Below are 19,712 nucleotides of genomic sequence, written 5' to 3'. Positions count from 1 at the left end.
TGACTGTTATTGAAGCTTTCTTTTATATTTATTTCCTTTGGCACACACTTGGCTTCCAGAGTGACTTTTAAGAAAGGGCACCAGAACATAGGGATATGTTTCAATCTAGTGAGCTACCTAGTTGGACAGCATTTTTAAATCTGGAAATTAATACTTTTATTCATCAAGGACATATTGAATTGATTAAAAGTGAGAGTAAAGACATGTGTAATGTCATAAAAAAATCCTGGAAATAATAAATAAAATATTAAGCAGCACAACGGTTTTCAACACTGATAATAAGAAGTGTTTCTTCAGTACCAAATCTTACTAGAATGATTTCTGAAGAATCATGTAACACTGAAGACTTGAGTAATGGATGCTGAAAAATCAGCTTTGTCATCACAGGAATGGTTACATTTAAATAAAATGTATTACAAAACAGTTATTTTACATTATAATAATATTTCACAATATTGCTGTTTAACTGTATTTTTTATCAAATACATCCTTGATGAGCATAAGAGGGGAAAAAAATCTTCTTGACCTTGCACTTTTGAACAGTATTGTACAGAATGACACTTATCTCACAGTAACTGGATGAAATCATCCACACATACAAGCAAGCACATTCATTCCTGTCAAGAGTTTGCAAATCACCAAAACCAGTGTAATAAAACACACACACATTGATCTCAAGTATCCCTCTGAATGGGCATCTTGAGTGTAGGTTTACACTCACCAACCCCCTTACACCAAACACACACACTTAGCTCACTCTGCAGTTGCATCTCAAGGGCATGAGTGATTTAAATAGTTTTGTCGTTTGGCTTTAGTGTGCACATAATAGTGTATCATAGTGCATCTATGTACAACTGTAGACTAGATTTAGTGGCCACACACAGTTCAGATTTTGCATAGCTATACTAAGACAATAGCTATACTAAGACAAATAACAAATTTTTTTCTGTATTGCCATGTGGTTGCACCACAAAAGAGCATATATAACAAGGTGCCAAATGAGTTATGCACTGAAGTTACTTAGTGCCTGAATAAATGTCCCATGCAAATATTCAGATTGACAAATAGGTCTGTGTGTGTAGGCACTGGACTCTTGAGCCACACTCAGAGCAACTGTGCCAGCTGCTCCTGGCACAGTCCAGTGAAACCAAATAGAGACATTTATCTCTATCTCTCTGTCCGTTTTTACATTAACTTCATGAGAGGGAGCTAGAGATGAGTTTGGTGGCTAAAGTGAGGTTTTTGCATTCAACTAGTCCTTTCTGATTATGCATACATGCATTCCGATGAAGCTTTATGTTGTTCTTCTGAATGCAAAATGTGTGCTTGTCAGCTCTTTAGGCCAAGATATGGGAAAGGTAGGAGGCACATTCAGTTCTTACAAACATCATATTGCATTTGTTAGAAATCATTCAAGGACCAAAAGAAAAAAAAAAAAAAGACTTAACTAAGCAGATTACAAATTAAGTAGTTTAACATTTACACAATTCCTCAGTAAAATGCAATAAATAATATCCTGCTAAGCTGAGGATATATAAGCCAAATCTCAACACATGAGGCTCAGTTAATGTGTCCCATCACATGTAGCTAACACTGTGCATGGAATAGGATTGTCCCCTCTAAACAGCATCGGCTTAATCAAACCTGAGCCTCTTATTAAAGTCACATAATTACTTCATCAAACTAGCAGCTTGTGTGAAGAACTGATGAAAGACACAGACCTCTTTTAGTCTTACAGGAACTTTTTATTTTTACATTTTTGTGTGTGTGTAGTTTTGTTATGGATGCAATTAACAAAAATCTTAACAGTTGTATAACAAAAATCCCAAACATGACAGTGAAGTGATTTGAAATCAAAATGCTACAGAGACCTTAGGATTATAAATGATTAAACATCTTGACTGTTTAAGCCTTAAGGCCTTCACACTGCTTGTGAGAGAGTAGACATCAATTGTTTGCTGTAAAGCTATAAAAAGGATAAACAATGCTTCATAGCAGGTCTGTAGAACTGCAGTGTCTTCTGAAGCCATACGACAGCTTTGTGTGAGGAACAGACTGAAATTTATGTTGAAGATATTCCCTTCCGTTGTGGCTCTGAAATCGCTCTTATTTTTCTCTCCAGTGAATGTCTCTGTCCAACAGAACTTAGTCTTTGAGGAATGTTTGTCGTCTGGAAACATGGATTTTGGATCTGGTGTAAGCAAAGCGTGTCAGTGCATTGTTTTAAAGCTGTATCTATGTGTGTCTAGTATCGGCGGAAAACCTTGAGACGAGTCTGAGACAGATGGAGAAGCAGCTGCTACAGTTGGAGAAGGATCTGGACTCTTTCAGCTCCACAGACGACCAGCAGGACCTGTTCCACAGCAAGATGGCAATATCCTTTCACACGTTTGCATGCACATGCACTCTACAGTATTATTGTCATTTCTTGTTGTTTATTCATTTTTGGTCTAAACACTTTTATTCATTGTTCTGCTGTTGTTCTGCACATGGTGGTGACATGTTTTCTAGCATCCTTGTCAGTCTCACAGACAAACATTCACAAACGCTAATCAGAATTTATGTCGTTGTGTGCAAATTAATAGTTTATACTGAACTACACCGGGCTGCATCTGAAACTGAAGACCGTTTGATAATGGAGTTGTACATTCCTGTACTTGCTTGTTAGTTCTTTTCCCTGCTGTCTGTCATTGTACTGGAAACCGTTCCCTGAGGCCTGGATGCTGTCTCCTCTGCAAATGGCAAATGTTTGAAAGCCAGACATGTAGCCAGAGGAGATACCAGGGGCACGAATTAAATGTTGAAGAAAACATACACCGAAATGATCCTCAGTGAACCTTTCCTCTCATGCATTTTGTAGAGTTTAGTGGAGCAGGGTAGTCTTGGGTAGCTTCATTATTCCTGCTTTTGACTCTGGCTAACTGAGTTTATGCTTGCTGTTTGGTGGGCAAAAACAGATGCTTTTTTTTACTATATTACTTTAGTATGGTGCTCATGATCCGTCGAGTGCCTGCAGTAGATGCCTGTGTTCTGGGTCTGACCCAACTGCTCTACCCTTCATGGTGTTTTGGCTAGACTCTACCAGGGGAGGTTATTATCTTACTCACCAGCCACATAGTGGAGTGTCCTCCACCCTGCATCACCTTTTTTCTTCAACTTGTCTTTTTTCTATTGCCTTTTTGCTTCTTTGTTTTGCTGTAGTATTTTCTTATTATTTTTATTTTTTTCATCAAATTTAATAGCAATAATTACTACCTTGTCCCTTCTAAGATGTTCTATGAATGCATTGACTCAAATCTTAATTGGCTACCCTGCTGGACAGCATTTTTGGGTATTGATTTAAAAAATTGCACAAACTGATGATGGCAAAAAATGCTGTCTTGGTGTTTAGCTCTCTAGGTTTGCAGTTGGCAATTACAAACAGAGGGTTTTTGCATTGGTCTTTCACACTGGAAGTCTGTGTTGCATGTGTGTACGCTTTGTGTAGCAATTTACGAAAATATTAGGGATGCATGATAATTTCTTATGGATATTTTTTTCTTCGCTCTGCTAGTTTTTCTTTCTTTTTGTTTTGTTTCATAAATAATGCAAATTTCTTACTTTTGTTCATGTGGTGTGTATGTGTGTGTCTCAGGTAATGGGGTGTTTGTGAATAATTTGTCTTAGAGGTGTTGTGTGTGAGCGTATGGTATGAGAGTGTCTTAACAGGCTCAGGTGTACAGGAGAAAATCAATGCTTTTCTATCTCTCTGCACAGATCTTGTTTTCAAGGGTCAGCCATCAGCCTCTCTCTTTTTATTTAGTTTAGCTCTCTGTCATTTAGAGCAAAAACCACGAGTCTTCTTTCCTCTGTCAGCGTTAACACGGTTCAGCTCCAAGTGACACGGGCCCTTTCTGTCCTCTGAGCTCTTAGCATCAGCAACCAGATCAGTATTGAAGTTAATGAAGTCTTATCTCTCGCTCTCATACACCGTCTGTTCCTTTCATTAGCTGAGCACGTCCCCTGTGCTCCATTCTTTCTCTAATCAAAGAGCTAAAGCAGGTGTGTTTGGAGGGCGTGAATAAACTTGCAGTGTAAAAGGCAGAAGAGGAGACCCACAAAACAGATCTGTGTGCATATGTAGCCGGAAGAACACCCCAGAGATTTCATGTGTATGCTGAATAAACATCGCTTGACAGCCTGTCTGCCCTTTTTTATAATGTCTTTATCGTGAATAAGTCATGGAGGACCTGTTGTGCTGAATCCTGGAGTGAGAAGTATGGGTTAAAGAAGCTCTGTCCAGTTTCTCGAAGTCCACTTGTATATATACTATACAGTGTGTGTGTGTGTGTGTGTGTGTGTATGTATGTATATATATATATATATATATATATATATATATATATATATATATATATATATATATATATATATATATATATATATATATATATATATATATATATATATAATATTATAGTTATGCGCCGGTACTAGTATCCCCTTGAAGTGGGGACTTTGGAGTGAGTAGGGAATGTGCGTGCCATTAAGTAGTCGTTAGGAATGCACTTTGCAAAAGGAGCGATATAATTATCTTGAAAAAAGTGTCATGTTTATACAATGATATTGATAAAAAAATACACTGGCAATAAAAAGACAATCAGGATACTGGAATGGTTTATGAAGTATCATGAGATGACAAAAAATGCAGCTTTACCTTCACAGGAGTAAATTACATTTTAAAATATATTAAAATAGAAGACCGTTGGAGCCTTGGTGATAATAAAAGATTGCTAAAACCAAAATGATGTTAAAATCATAATGTCCTTAAAATAAAATACTTTAAGTCCTTATAAAAATTCACCTTTTATATTGTGTGGGTGGCCACTCAATGATTCATATAAATAAGTCTTCAAGCGAATTCAGATGAGATCTGCTGACGTCCTTATGTATGAGTTGAAGATGAATGCATCTTTGATAAATCAGATGCAGTGTTATTTATAGTGAGTGAGCAGAATACCCTAAAGCATTTTGCAGGCTTTAACTTAAAGGCAGAAGGTTGATAGCAGGAGAGATTGTCATCTGTTGTGTCACTTAACTTCAGATCTGTGTGTAGTGTGACTGCGCATCAAAGGGGCTGCCTTGGTGCCGTGCACAAGTCAGTCTGAGAGCACAACCTACTGAACAGTTCACCCCACACACACCTCATAAACAAAGACACACACATACAGTCTAAAGCTAATACCAGTAGAAAAGAAGACCTTTCTTGAACATTGATCCACAGTTGTTTTTAGTGCGATGTGAGGCACCAGCTTCAAACTGAATTAATTACTAATTAAAAACATAGTCAAAATAATGCTATGTTGTTTGGAGTAAAGCTTGCCCTCTTTGCATAGGCATTTTTTGACCTCACAGCATAGATTAGACCCAGATTCTCTCATGTTCATGTGTGCATGTGTGAAAGAGTCACAGTGTCATTGCATGTATGTGCGTGTTTGTGTGAGAAATCTTATAGAAAATAATAAGAGTTTAGTTTCAAAATGCAATATATCTTTCCTGATTAATTTCAGTAAAAATGTTTTGTTGCCCAAGACATTGGCAAGATAAAAATGTTCTGTTGCAAACTTTCACATAGTATCTTTAGGTTACAATAACATTTAAACATTCAAATCCAGATTTTGATTTTCAGAGATTTATTATATATTTTTTTTCTTCCCAAAATGCAAAAAAAAAAAAAAAAAAAAAAGAAATCCATTGTATCAATATAAAAGTTATTTAAAAAAAAAAAAACATAACATGGTTAATCCACATATGCCTCTGAATTTGATCAGTAATAATCTTATATACAGGTACTGGACTAAAAATACATTCAATCAGTCATCCCTCCCAAAATGAATTCAGCAGGTCAACTTGTTAATGCTATTACTGAATTAAAGCAATAAAATAATTTCATTTTCCAGCCCTTAGTTTGTTGATCACAAAGTACAAAGTAGATGTACAACACTGCCTACAGTGTATGGAATGGTGAGCTGTGATTCATTGAGCAGATGTATTGCATTCTGCAGAAAAGGAAGACTGGCTTTTTTCGAGGTTTGGAAAGAAAGGGAGGAAACATGAAAGTAACTCGGTGGATATAACATTTTGTGTAAAATAAAATAAAAAAGACGTTTCAATACTGACTAGATACAATACTGATTTTGGCAGAAACCACCGGTGTTCAAAGTATGAGATATTTCTATGCACTCTTGCATGTTGACATATGACAGTGTGCGCATGTGATATGCAAGTGATCACATGTAGGGTGTTAATTAGTGACATTTGCAGTTATTATTATTAGTTATACTTTCTGTTAGGGGTTAATTTATATGTACGTAATGTATGTAGCTAATCGTAACAAAGAGCTAAAGCAGGTGTGTTTGGAGGGCGTGAATAAACTTGCAGTGTAAAAGGCAGAAGAGGAGACCCACAAAACAGATCTGTGTGCATATGTAGCCGGAAGAACACCCCAGAGATTTCATGTGTATGCTGAATAAACATCGCTTGACAGCCTGTCTGCCCTTTTTTATAATGTCTTTATCGTGAATAAGTCATGGAGGACCTGTTGTGCTGAATCCTGGAGTGAGAAGTATGGGTTAAAGAAGCTCTGTCCAGTTTCTCGAAGTCCACTTGTATATATACTATACAGTGTGTGTGTGTGTGTGTGTGTGTGTGTGTGTGTATGTATGTATATATATATATATATATATATATATATATATATATATATATATATATATATATATATATATATATATATATATATATATATATATATAATATTATAGTTATGCGCCGGTACTAGTATCCCCTTGAAGTGGGGACTTTGGAGTGAGTAGGGAATGTGCGTGCCATTAAGTAGTCGTTAGGAATGCACTTTGCAAAAGGAGCGATATAATTATCTTGAAAAAAGTGTCATGTTTATACAATGATATTGATAAAAAAATACACTGGCAATAAAAAGACAATCAGGATACTGGAATGGTTTATGAAGTATCATGAGATGACAAAAAATGCAGCTTTACCTTCACAGGAGTAAATTACATTTTAAAATATATTAAAATAGAAGACCGTTGGAGCCTTGGTGATAATAAAAGATTGCTAAAACCAAAATGATGTTAAAATCATAATGTCCTTAAAATAAAATACTTTAAGTCCTTATAAAAATTCACCTTTTATATTGTGTGGGTGGCCACTCAATGATTCATATAAATAAGTCTTCAAGCGAATTCAGATGAGATCTGCTGACGTCCTTATGTATGAGTTGAAGATGAATGCATCTTTGATAAATCAGATGCAGTGTTATTTATAGTGAGTGAGCAGAATACCCTAAAGCATTTTGCAGGCTTTAACTTAAAGGCAGAAGGTTGATAGCAGGAGAGATTGTCATCTGTTGTGTCACTTAACTTCAGATCTGTGTGTAGTGTGACTGCGCATCAAAGGGGCTGCCTTGGTGCCGTGCACAAGTCAGTCTGAGAGCACAACCTACTGAACAGTTCACCCCACACACACCTCATAAACAAAGACACACACATACAGTCTAAAGCTAATACCAGTAGAAAAGAAGACCTTTCTTGAACATTGATCCACAGTTGTTTTTAGTGCGATGTGAGGCACCAGCTTCAAACTGAATTAATTACTAATTAAAAACATAGTCAAAATAATGCTATGTTGTTTGGAGTAAAGCTTGCCCTCTTTGCATAGGCATTTTTTGACCTCACAGCATAGATTAGACCCAGATTCTCTCATGTTCATGTGTGCATGTGTGAAAGAGTCACAGTGTCATTGCATGTATGTGCGTGTTTGTGTGAGAAATCTTATAGAAAATAATAAGAGTTTAGTTTCAAAATGCAATATATCTTTCCTGATTAATTTCAGTAAAAATGTTTTGTTGCCCAAGACATTGGCAAGATAAAAATGTTCTGTTGCAAACTTTCACATAGTATCTTTAGGTTACAATAACATTTAAACATTCAAATCCAGATTTTGATTTTCAGAGATTTATTATATATTTTTTTTCTTCCCAAAATGCAAAAAAAAAAAAAAAAAAAAAAAAAAATCCATTGTATCAATATAAAAGTTATTTAAAAAAAAAAAAACATAACATGGTTAATCCACATATGCCTCTGAATTTGATCAGTAATAATCTTATATACAGGTACTGGACTAAAAATACATTCAATCAGTCATCCCTCCCAAAATGAATTCAACTTGTTAATGCTATTACTGAATTAAAGCAATAAAATAATTTCATTTTCCAGCCCTTAGTTTGTTGATCACAAAGTACAAAGTAGATGTACAACACTGCCTACAGTGTATGGAATGGTGAGCTGTGATTCATTGAGCAGATGTATTGCATTCTGCAGAAAAGGAAGACTGGCTTTTTTCGAGGTTTGGAAAGAAAGGGAGGAAACATGAAAGTAACTCGGTGGATATAACATTTTGTGTAAAATAAAATAAAAAAGACGTTTCAATACTGACTAGATACAATACTGATTTTGGCAGAAACCACCGGTGTTCAAAGTATGAGATATTTCTATGCACTCTTGCATGTTGACATATGACAGTGTGCGCATGTGATATGCAAGTGATCACATGTAGGGTGTTAATTAGTGACATTTGCAGTTATTATTATTAGTTATACTTTCTGTTAGGGGTTAATTTATATGTACGTAATGTATGTAGCTAATTGTTCCTCATTTGTGCTACAAGCGAGAATTATACCTTAAATTATGCAATGTGTTGAACAGTTTTTGCATAGCTGAAGATAATACAGGTGGAGCAAAATCATTCCATAGATTTGCATTGAAGGATCTGAGAAACATTTAGAGACAAGAATATTATTCTTGCAGCTCAAACAGTATAGCGGTGACATGACACTAACAATGCCAAGGCCATGGCTTTGAATTTTAAAGAAAGCACTAACTGATGTGAATGCAATGTAAGTCACTTTGGATAAAGTCAAATGCATACATGTAAATGTAAAATATAGAAATGGATTAACCTTAAACCAGTAGGCAAACATGTTGTCATTGTGGTGATGAGTTTTCCAGAAAGCACTAATCACATTATCTTCAGAAAGTGATGTGTAGTTTCTTTCTAGTCTTGCTATATCTGAATTAATTTATACGTGTTCAGTGTGGTCATAAAGGTCATCATAAAAACATGGGCTTTTGTAGAGATTTGCAGCCTACACACTGCCATTAGATCTAAATGCAGTGAGTCTGGAACATAAATACTGGTTTAAATTGCTATCTATATTCACTGGAAGAAGTTTTTAACCATCTATAATTATGTTTGTTGATGAACAAAATGCCTGTGTGTATACATACTTTCACAATAAATGACATGTTTTGCATTGGCTCCTACTATACACACAGACACAGTTTTAATTGGCTAAAGAGCAGTCACAGATACAGTGCTCGGATCTTTGCAAGTGCAGCAGTTTTAATCATAATTAAAATTAACTTTCTATGTGGGGCTGTTTATATGTGACCAATCACGGAAAGTAGGGACACAAGTCGGTTCTGGGGCATTTTGAAAGTGTAGTCTCCAAGCTTTCCAATGATGTGTATCACATGGAAATCTGATAATATTTGGAGAAGTTGTGGCCATTTGAAGGTAGGCACTCAAAAAAGCTCAAAAAGCAGAAAATAGCCTCTGAAGATTGTGCAGTTCTCACTGCTGCGAGTGACAATGGGGCTCATTTACATCTCATTTAGATAAGCCACACGCCCCTGCATAGCAACGACAGACACAACGGGAAAAATCGGACCGCATACTATTAATAATAAAGGAGAATGTGCATTGTAAATTGACTTTTATAAAAATGAGGCTGAAATATGTGAGTTTTATCTTTTTATAAAAAAATCTTTCATCTTTCAAATGTGGCCATCATTTTTAATGTTATTATTTTAATGTTTATGTAAACAAAAGTACATATATTGATGCTAATTTTATTTGTTATTTGCTGGTTTTCTACATAAAACTTGGTGAATTGATTTCATTGTGTAGCATTAGGACTTTTTTAACAGTATTCTGTGATAACCGATGAGCTAGCTAATAACAATAGGTAGATATGGGAAGGTCTAAACATGAGATAACGTGTACGTGTTCTTAGAATGAACACAAAACGACAAACTTTGATGTTTATGGAAACTCACCCCATAAGAAACAAAAGTATTCTTGCAGATCTCGATGCCTCCAATGAAAAGTCGTTCGGGCACACTTTCTCTTTGTCGGGGTCTTCTTTGTGGATGTAAGCAGCTCAGAAGTTTGCACTGTGCATCTGTTTGCCTCTAAATGTTACGGATTTTCCCGATTTCTCTGTCTTTATCCCCATCAAATGTTACTATTGATATAGCCTCTGATATCTTACGGTCCAACTCGTCTGACGCCAGTCCAATACTTTCTTCCTTGTCGTCATCTTTGCTCAGTTGTAGATTAGGGATATTATACAGTCTTATTATGCCGCTTTCATCGTCACTCAGATCGTCTTCAGAATCAGTGAGCGCTTGTTTATAAGCATCCGGCTTGTCGAAGAAGTACTTCAGAACATTTTCGGTTTAACGGCCACGGTTCAGCTCATCTGCGTTCATCTTTGCGGCGTCCATTTTCATTGAATTTTGATATCAGCTAGAGCCGGCCAGAGCACTGCATACTAAGTAGCCATGCTTCCCTTGGAGGGCGGGGGCAATAACAAAAAAAAACAAAAGCCGGCTTATCCAGTATGGAAATACACACATATGTGTGTGTTCTTGCATGTGCTGGTTGCACAGCTCTGTTGCAAGTGTTGCATTATGGGAATGTAGTCATGTGATCAGGAATTTCAAATAAATTTTTGTTTTGGTTCATTCTGAGCAGAAACCATTTTTACACCTCCAGCTCTGGCATTTCACAGCATCCTTACCAAATGGTAACCTGTTAAAAGAGTTTTTTTTTTTTTACAGTTTTCCTTTTTGAAATGAGAGTGCACTATACTAATAAACTTGCATAAACCACAGCTGGTGTTTTTAATCTAATTAAATAAGGATGATTTTTCCTCAGACTAAAGTTTGAAAAAACAGGAGAAAATGTATTCTTTAATTTTTTAATAGAAAATGTAATGAAAATTTGACCCAACATATTTGCATATTCAATTTCCAATACTAGTTTCCTGTGAAGTCCTTGACAATGATGCCTCACAGGTTTTCTACACAGGCGAGAGATCAGTACCAGAAGCTGGTGATCATGCACAGTAATATGATGACCCTTTACCTCAACATGCTGAAGTATTTCGCCATCGACCCCAAGAAGACCTCCGTGGAGGAACTCTTCACTGACCTCAGCAACTTCAGAGCCATGTTCATGGTAAGCTGCCCGCTCTGATTTAGATCATAATCACGGCTGCTGTACCTTATGAAAGTGAGTGGGGTGTCAATGCCAGGTTGAGACCGGCTCGTTTTTGCAGGATCTGCAGCTTTGCTGAAGCCCAAACCAGGGAATAATCTGGTTCTTTCTCCTCTAAACATGATCCCTTTTGACTTACTCGAACAGGAGGAATATTTGGGCTCAAATATTGCTTGCCCCTCAAATGATATGTGCATGTTGCACACACATTGATTTTGAGCTCTTTCAGTCTCATTGTGTGTGAATGTGTTTTCACACACTCCCTTCATTCCCATTCTGAAAGTTCTAGTGCACTAATCTGACAAAAGAGAAGCCGCCTGTCTCCTTTATGAAAATCCATTTGAAATGCAAAGTTATTTTCCACTTGGCTGCTACAGTGATGAGACGAATCTCGTCGCCTTTATTATTTTAAATGATTTCATGATGAAAATGCTGAAATTTGGGGAATGAGCTGACGGTGGGTCCACCACCAGATGCATGATAATGCACTCCTGTGGTGCGTCTTTGAAACCTGTCCCCAGTGCAGCGAGGGACGTTGAACTGATTCTCCAGATGAGCAGCCTGCACTCTACTCCAACAGACAAGGCTACAGAGAAAACAATAGGCATTTTGATTGACCAAAATCAGTTTTATATATATATATATATGTATATTTACACACACACACACACACACACACACAATCAGGAATTTAGGAAAATTTAGGAAAACCAAATCAAACTAATACTTAGAAACATCATTTGCAGGATTTTATATGTTGCTAAATAACCTATAAGTATCATAAATATTTTTTAGGCCTGGATACATTTGCTTTGATGTAACAGCCATTACATCTGTTATGCTAAAATTGTACTTTGACAAGCCAAAGTTTTTTTTTTTTTAAATGATTTTTTTCCAGTCCTCCCAAGTGTTTATCCTTTTCACAATCTGGCAGAAGTGATTGGTGGTTCTAAAATATATGGTCACATGACGGTTGAAGTTTACAGTTGCCAAGATATCGGGGGTGGGTCAACTTACCCATTGGGTCATCTTACCCCAGTCTCCCCATTATGTACTATACAATATTTCAATAAACTACAGTATTTCTAGATAGAAAAAAAAATACTTTTGACTTAAGCATCTCTAAATTTAAGATTTTAAAGGTATGTAGCCTGATGTAAATGTTTCTGTCCTCCTCTCTATCCCACTTTTTATGTCCTCTGCTTCTTTCTGTCCTGTCCGTTCTTCACCCTCAAACAGAATGTCCCTCACTCTCTCTCTCTCTCTCTCTCAGCCCTTTTCCAGGTCAGTGAGTTTTCAGCCCTCAGAAGCAGCTTGTTTAAATCAATGCTGAGGAGTGGCAGGGGACCAGCAGTAGAGCAGGAGGCTACAGGCCTTCATACACACTTACCTTACCGCAGCACTGTATGCACTCACACATCCCTGCACGCCAAACACTCACACACACATGCAGACCTGCAGCCACACATGCTTAGTCATCCTTTCAGTAACATCTCTCCTGTGCTTTCTCTTCAGTTCTGACCGCTTTGTTTTGATGGAGATTGTTTTTGGCTGCTTGCTCCACTGATTCCCAGAAGCGTTTACACATACTTGCGCGCACACACACACACACACACACACACACACATTCCATTCAGACTTTCTCACCCTGTTTTCCTGTTCTCTTTATTAGGGTGGAAAAGTGACAAAAATTAAGAAAGAAAAAGACAAACAGAGAGACTAGGACTCGGAGACAGACTAATATGGGAGCCACACAGAGTGTTAAATTAAAAAACGTGGAGAAAAATAAAGTAATAATGCTGCAGTTAGCAAATGACCATTCCTATCAATCAGACTGTTGTGATTGTATTTGTGTAGGGAGAGATGAAGATCCCACCTCACCTTTTTTCCTCTTCTTCTCCATATAGGAACATTGTATGTGTTTATAAACCCAGTGAGTTAAGTCAGCAGCATTTTTGGGCATCATAACACATTTGAATACAAGATCATTTGAATACTGCAAATCTGTCCAGCCTCATTGTGGTCTGTGCTTTTTGAAAATAAAAGTATTTGAGACATGACTCTTAGGTGCAGTGTTAATAGTAATTTGATTTCACACCTCGCTCTGAGCTACAGGTTCGTTGTTCTAGGAACATATCCTTACTTGTAAAATACTCTAAATATTTCTTTTTTTTTTTTTTTACAAAAAAGGGGGTGAATTGTTTTAAGCAGCAGTTAATTATGAGACTAAAGCTCAATAGAGCCTCACAAGCCTTGCCAAACCTCTGAATCATGCCCCATAATCTTGTACCATGGGAGTTGCTGTGGCAACCACCACTCTTTCATTACTACAGTTGACTTTTGACCTTTAGCTGGCAGCTCTGTCTTATCGGCAAATAGCCACACTGTTACATGCTGGCTCACAAACACACCACAACATTAAAGTGTTGTCACAACCTTCCTCATAACAGACCGACCAGGTGAGGAAGGTGACGAGGTGAACATTCTGCTGCATACGGTTCATTCTGTGTGATCCTCATCACTAACATTCAAAAGGATGCTAATGTTGGACATGCCCTTGCCTGCCCTGAGCCCCCAGTGCACTGAGTGCTAGTCATTTTAGATTGAACTATGTGTTTCAGAGTCTTTTAGTTTGCACGTGTGTGTGAGAGTTGGCCCTCTCTGCTCATCCACCCGTTTGAAATAGACTAGCAGCAGTTTGGCGGTGCTGACAGGAATCCAATTGACCGTGGCTAATGGCAGACAGACAAGGGAGAGTGGGTGAACATGGGATGACCTGCAGCCGGAAAAAGAGAGAGAGCAGGATAGAAAATGGGCATTCGCTCATCTCTTCTTGGCACAACCCGTAAAGCAACAATTCAAGACTTATAATTGCTATTTATGATATATAAGTCCATTAAAATGCTTATATAGTCTGCTATAAGTGCTCTCAGTGCAGTAAATACAAGATTTGATATAGTTCTCTATCTCAATGATAATGACTGTTACAAAAAATAAAGAGCTCCTCACTTGGATTGCGTTGTAAGGCATCATAAGAATCAAAATCTTTGTCGTTATATATAAAGTACACCGAAATTATGTGCAATCCTATTTCAGTGCAAAAATAAGGTTTGCCGTTAAAAACAACCACATAAATATATAAATAAATAAATAAGACCAAAAGTGTTTATATGTAAGCAAACATACACGTATACATAAACATAAATGGGTATTTTGGCTCACATTTAACAAAAACCCACCCAATCTCAACAAATTAGAATATGGTGACATGCCAGTCAACTAATCAATTCAAAACACCTGCAAAGTGATTCGTCCGCTCAGAGCCTCCGCGCATACTCTCTGATGATTTTTACGTCACGCCTACCTAGTGGTCCATAGCGGAATCCCAGACGCAGAAAGTATAAACAGAGGCTTTAATCATACAGCGCTCCGGACCATGCACACCACGACGAGACAGACGGACCACCACAGAAACAAGAATGAGAAGCATTCTAACATAACTGTGGCATTAAACTCGGGGTTTGTTTAAAATATTGCACATATATAGGCCATTCAGATTACTTGTTAAAGTGCAATGAATTACCTTATATGTGCAGATGATGTACGTCTGTTTGTGCAGGCAGTGTGAAGAAGCCCATTGCTATTTGAACCTGTGCAATCAGTCAATAAAAAATATAAAGACAGTCAGATGGGCAATAATTCTGGGCAATTGTTTGTCACATGTTTGTTGCAGAGCGGACCATCAGCATACGCTTTCGGAAGTATAAATGGAAGAAGTCCACTTCCGCGCTGTCCTTGTGCTTGTCCGGATCGCTCATGCGGAAAATATAACATAGGCTTAATGCATAGGTTCAATTAAACTTTACTCCAAATATATGAACTTACCTGTTTTGAAAACTTTATATGTAACGCATTCGTTTATGACCAATATTAGTGTTAAAGGGGGGGTGAAATGCTATTTCATGCATACTGAGTTTTTTACACTGTTAAAGAGTTGGATTCCCATGCTAAACATGGACAAAGTTTCAAAAATTAAGTTGTATGTTTGAAGGAGTATTTCTGTTCCAAAAATACTCCTTCTGGTTTGTCACAACTTTCGGAAAGTTTTTTTCCGAGTATGGCTCTGTGTGACGTTAGATGGAGCGGAATTTCCTTATATGAGTGCTAAGGGCACGTCTGCCGGAAGAGCGGCAATTTGTTTGTTCCCTGCATTTCGAAGATGCTTGTTTTACAAACAAGGCCCAGTTTGACGACGGATTTGCGTATCGTTTATTTCTTAAGGATGATGCAATCCCAACGAAAAAGGGTCACGATCGTGTGTTGGAACCGCAGGTGGTGAGTAAAACTGCTTAAAATATCTCTGCCTCCTTGTTAGTGCGTCCGCCTCCCATGCCGGAGACCCGGTTCGAGCCCCGCTCAGAGCGAGTTGTTGCTGCTGCTGCTCTCGTTCAGTTTCAGCCTCGGGATCTGATTCTGGATCATAAATAAACGACTTAATCTGACTGTTAGCCATGGTTTGTTTTGGATGATGTTTTTTTCCTCAAGGTAATGTCAAAGATTCCAAATGTCTCAATGCAAAAGCCTACTGGCGCTCGTGATTCTTTAGCTCCGCCCACACGCCACGTCTCCAGTCGGTCGTGTTTTTCCGGGAAAAATCGGTACAGACTATCTTTCTCTTATGAATATAATAAAACGAAAGACTTTTTGGAGTTATGAAGGATGCAGTACTACTCTATAGGTACTCAAGATTAAGAGGAGATTGAGTGAAAACGAGCATTTCACCCCGCCTTTAAAATGTTGGACTTTAAATGAAATCTGCTATTGATTTTCACTGTTGTAGTTCTTTCATGCGTAGATGCGGCAGATTTGTTACAGAACGCGCCATATGACAGTTGTTTCCGACTATATATGAACTAGCTGTTTTAAATACAGTATTTTTATATTAATGTTAGTTTATCAGTATGTCTGAAAGTATATTTTTTCGTTTATTGTTGAGGCTCTCTCTCTCGCGCACCTGCACGGTTTAAAACACCAAATAGTTATACTATGACAAAAACAAAGTCTCTCTCTTGCTCCACCCATATCGCCCAACACTATTACATAGGAATCACTAAAACAGGTTCACGTGAAATCTGAAATGTGTCAAAAAATTTATTACTGCCACTGATGAGTCTTGCATTTTGCTTTGATGTTTTTTCCCCCTTCAATTTGCCTCAGAGGTACTCTTTAACATAAACAAAATGGCACCATTTCGTTCGATGCCAAAGCAATTACTGTAGTGAAATTAGCTTCGGTCACTATAACCCTCCATAGTGTGTCTGTATCTCCCTGAATTGTCTCCTGTCAAACTGAATTTGATGTGAGCAAGGGGGAAATAGTGAGGGGCCCCATTCCTGGCACGACTGCAGTAATTAAGTTCAAATGATGACTAGAAAATGGAGATCAGCTCTGTAATGAGAAAACAGACGATTTCGGGGCAAGGGAGACCACAGAGTTCTGTCCTAATTTCTGCACCCTGTGTTTATATCTTTCCCCTTGCTCTCCAACTTAACACAGTTAAAGGCCATTTATGCATATGAGAAGTGAGGAGTTTGGTTCCCTGTTGACTTGGAGAGTGGGCGGAGTCTAATCGGGCTTGGCAGGAGCCGAGCAGATTTGTAGTGTGGCTTCATCAGATTAGCGGGGTTATATGAGGTAGGCAGGCAGCTGTTGTGATCTATATTAAGGCATGTCTTATGAGAGCCCCAGCTTTGAGTTTAGAGTTTGCCATGCATCAATCACTTGTAACAGCATTTTAGACTCTTTCTGACACATTTTGTTCAGCTCACACGGAGTCGTCTCTCTCAGTGTGAATGCGGATTTAAATATACTCAAAGAGATAAAAGTGCAAAAGTTTGCAGAGATTGAGAAACTAAATGCAAACATTTTGCACCCATGCTTCTTTTCAGAAGCTCGCTTGTTCCTGCATTTTTCACCAAAATGGTGCCTGGGCTAAAAGCTGTTTTGATTCTATTAACACAAAACCAGCACACAAACAAACACTCTAGGAGTCTTTCTTGTAATTAAGCATATTTGAACACCCAAAGTAATGTAATTCACCATCTATGCATCACAAATTGGCTTTATGAAGTCTGAAGTTATGTATATAAAATAACATTTATATAGCATTTCTTAATGTTTTATTTAAGATTGGAATGGAAAATAGTCACAGGAGTAGCTTTGCAACACAACAAAGTAGCTTTACATGATATGCTCAAGCACTTTAAAGTGGAGTGGATTCTGGTTGGCTTTCAACGGCAATGTTCCTTTGTGTTGTTAGTGTTATAGTTGTGGTGTGGACTTCCCTATTCTAATAGAATTAGAATGATTATTAAAACTTTATATGTACAGCTATCATTCTTGGTGGCAATGGGCCTTTGATCTAGAACAGGGGTCACCAAAGTCGCTCCTGGAGTGCCAGTGTTCTGCAGAGTTCATCTCAACCCTAATCAAACACACCTGAATCAGCTTATCAGGGTCTTACTAGGCATACTTGAAACTTCTAGGCATGTGTGTTGAGGCAAGTTGAAGCTAAACTCCGTTGGACACCAGCCAGCTGAATTGATTTTTATTATTTGAAAACTTTGCATAGTAAGGATATTATCCTGTCCCCTGGTCTAATGTTTGTTTGATTAAAAACAGCAGGTTTAATTTCTTATGACCTAAAACCATCATACCAATTTCTACATTGGAAACACATTGACTGGGGCCAGATGATGTTTCCTGCGACGGCACCTTGTCTGTTGTAAAGGGTTATATCACAGAGGTTGATGGCTGATGTTGTACACTATGTCCAGAGAAAGCACGGCCCAGCTGTTAAAGTTCATCAGTAATGATTTGTAATGGTGTGTGTGGGGGGCAGAGAGATGGATAGTGTATTCTGAGGAGTTTCTTCACCTCAGCTTTGTGTGGGATTCTCCAGTTCATCAGTCATTTACACACATACACGGATGCTGACTATGGCTAACAGCAAACATTGTGTGTGTGGGTAACCCCATCCTCTCATGCTCTTTCTCTCCCTGAACTCTCATCACCTTTATTTTGTGCGTCTCTGAGTGTGTTTATTCACGAGGTAGCGCCCTGCTGTTAACTCTTTAAAAGCCTTACTTAGCAGTCAAAAAAATCTCATTAAACTGTCCCTTATGCTGTTCCAAACCGGTATGAATGCTGTAAATTACTAAACTTTTTGTGGAATGTACTGGTGACTGGTACAGCACCTTTGTGAAATACAAACCAAAATGTAAGTCACTATTCATTCAATGCCTCTCTATCTCTGATGCTTTCACAGCCATTGGCAGCTTTATACACTTTGTGAGATCAACATTACTGGGAGTAACTGGGACAGTGGCTTTGATTCACATTCAATTAAATTCAACAGTGGTGAGCGTACGTTAAACAGGGATTGTTATTGACTCAGACTGAAGTTACAGTTTCAGTATTTATTCAGCATTGTGAGATTTGCTTGTATCTCTAGCGGCATTCTTTAGAAAACGCCTTGTTTTTATGCTTGATTTCTTTAGCAAACTGACCTTTTTCTATAGCTATAATAGTGAAGTGTGTAAAAGCACATAATAATGCCATTCAGTGTGGAAACATACATTTCTTTAGTTGTGACGTTTCTCTAAGAGCCTGTTCTTGTCATTAATTCTTCTATCGTGATGTTCAGTCAGGGATTAGACCAGCTCTTATGCTGAATAGGCATGATGGAACATCCTCAGACTTCTACATATTTTCCACAGAGCTGTTATCGAACATCAAATAACTAGTTCACTCAGTGTTCAGGGTAGGCCCATCTGCTCCTGAACGCTGACTCATGCCGAAGCTGTCGTACACCGAGGTGCTGTCTACTTAATCGCCATGCCTGTTGACAATCTCTTGCTCTAAACTGCTATCGATGCTTTACCCGGTGGCTGTGTGAGAGGTTGCATTGACTTACCTGTCACATGCAGTTCAGATGAGGCTAACGGTCACACACAGAGCACGTTAGATAAGACCTCCTTCTGTGTAGTGCCTCTGAAGTGTTGAAACAACATCTGTGCAATACCGCCGTTTCCCAGTATAGGTGCCTACCGCTAACATCACATTCTGTGTAGAGTTGCTGGCTCAGAAACAAGCCTGAATGTGAATTATTTAGTTGCCTTATTTGCTTTGTCAGTGAGAACTTTTACGGTCAAATCGGATTCTTGAGTAGCAAAGGAAAGTCAAGTGTTTTGAAATGTGTAGAATTTGCATTTAGCCAACATCAGTGACTTTATCATCAGTGATAAAGT

At 37.9% G+C, this 19,712-nt stretch overlaps 1 protein-coding gene across 3 annotated transcripts in view; it reads left to right on the top strand.

Moving 5' to 3' along the window:
- LOC128022195 (protein diaphanous homolog 3) overlaps positions 1–19,712 on the top strand; it is a 265,958-nt gene that overhangs the window by 175,768 nt on the left and 70,478 nt on the right. For all 3 annotated transcript variants that reach the window (XM_052609505.1, XM_052609506.1, XM_052609503.1), the window contains 2 exons: positions 2,250–2,375; positions 11,201–11,364. In XM_052609505.1, coding sequence (XP_052465465.1) covers positions 2,250–2,375; positions 11,201–11,364 — 290 coding nt within the window. The remainder of the gene's footprint in view (positions 1–2,249; positions 2,376–11,200; positions 11,365–19,712) is intronic.

Source organism: Carassius gibelio, chromosome A11 (genome assembly GCF_023724105.1).
Source record: "Carassius gibelio isolate Cgi1373 ecotype wild population from Czech Republic chromosome A11, carGib1.2-hapl.c, whole genome shotgun sequence".
NCBI classification, from domain to species: domain Eukaryota; kingdom Metazoa; phylum Chordata; class Actinopteri; order Cypriniformes; family Cyprinidae; genus Carassius; species Carassius gibelio.
The sequence above is the reverse complement of the archived record's forward strand: the minus strand, read 5'-3'. Positions and strand labels throughout refer to the sequence as shown.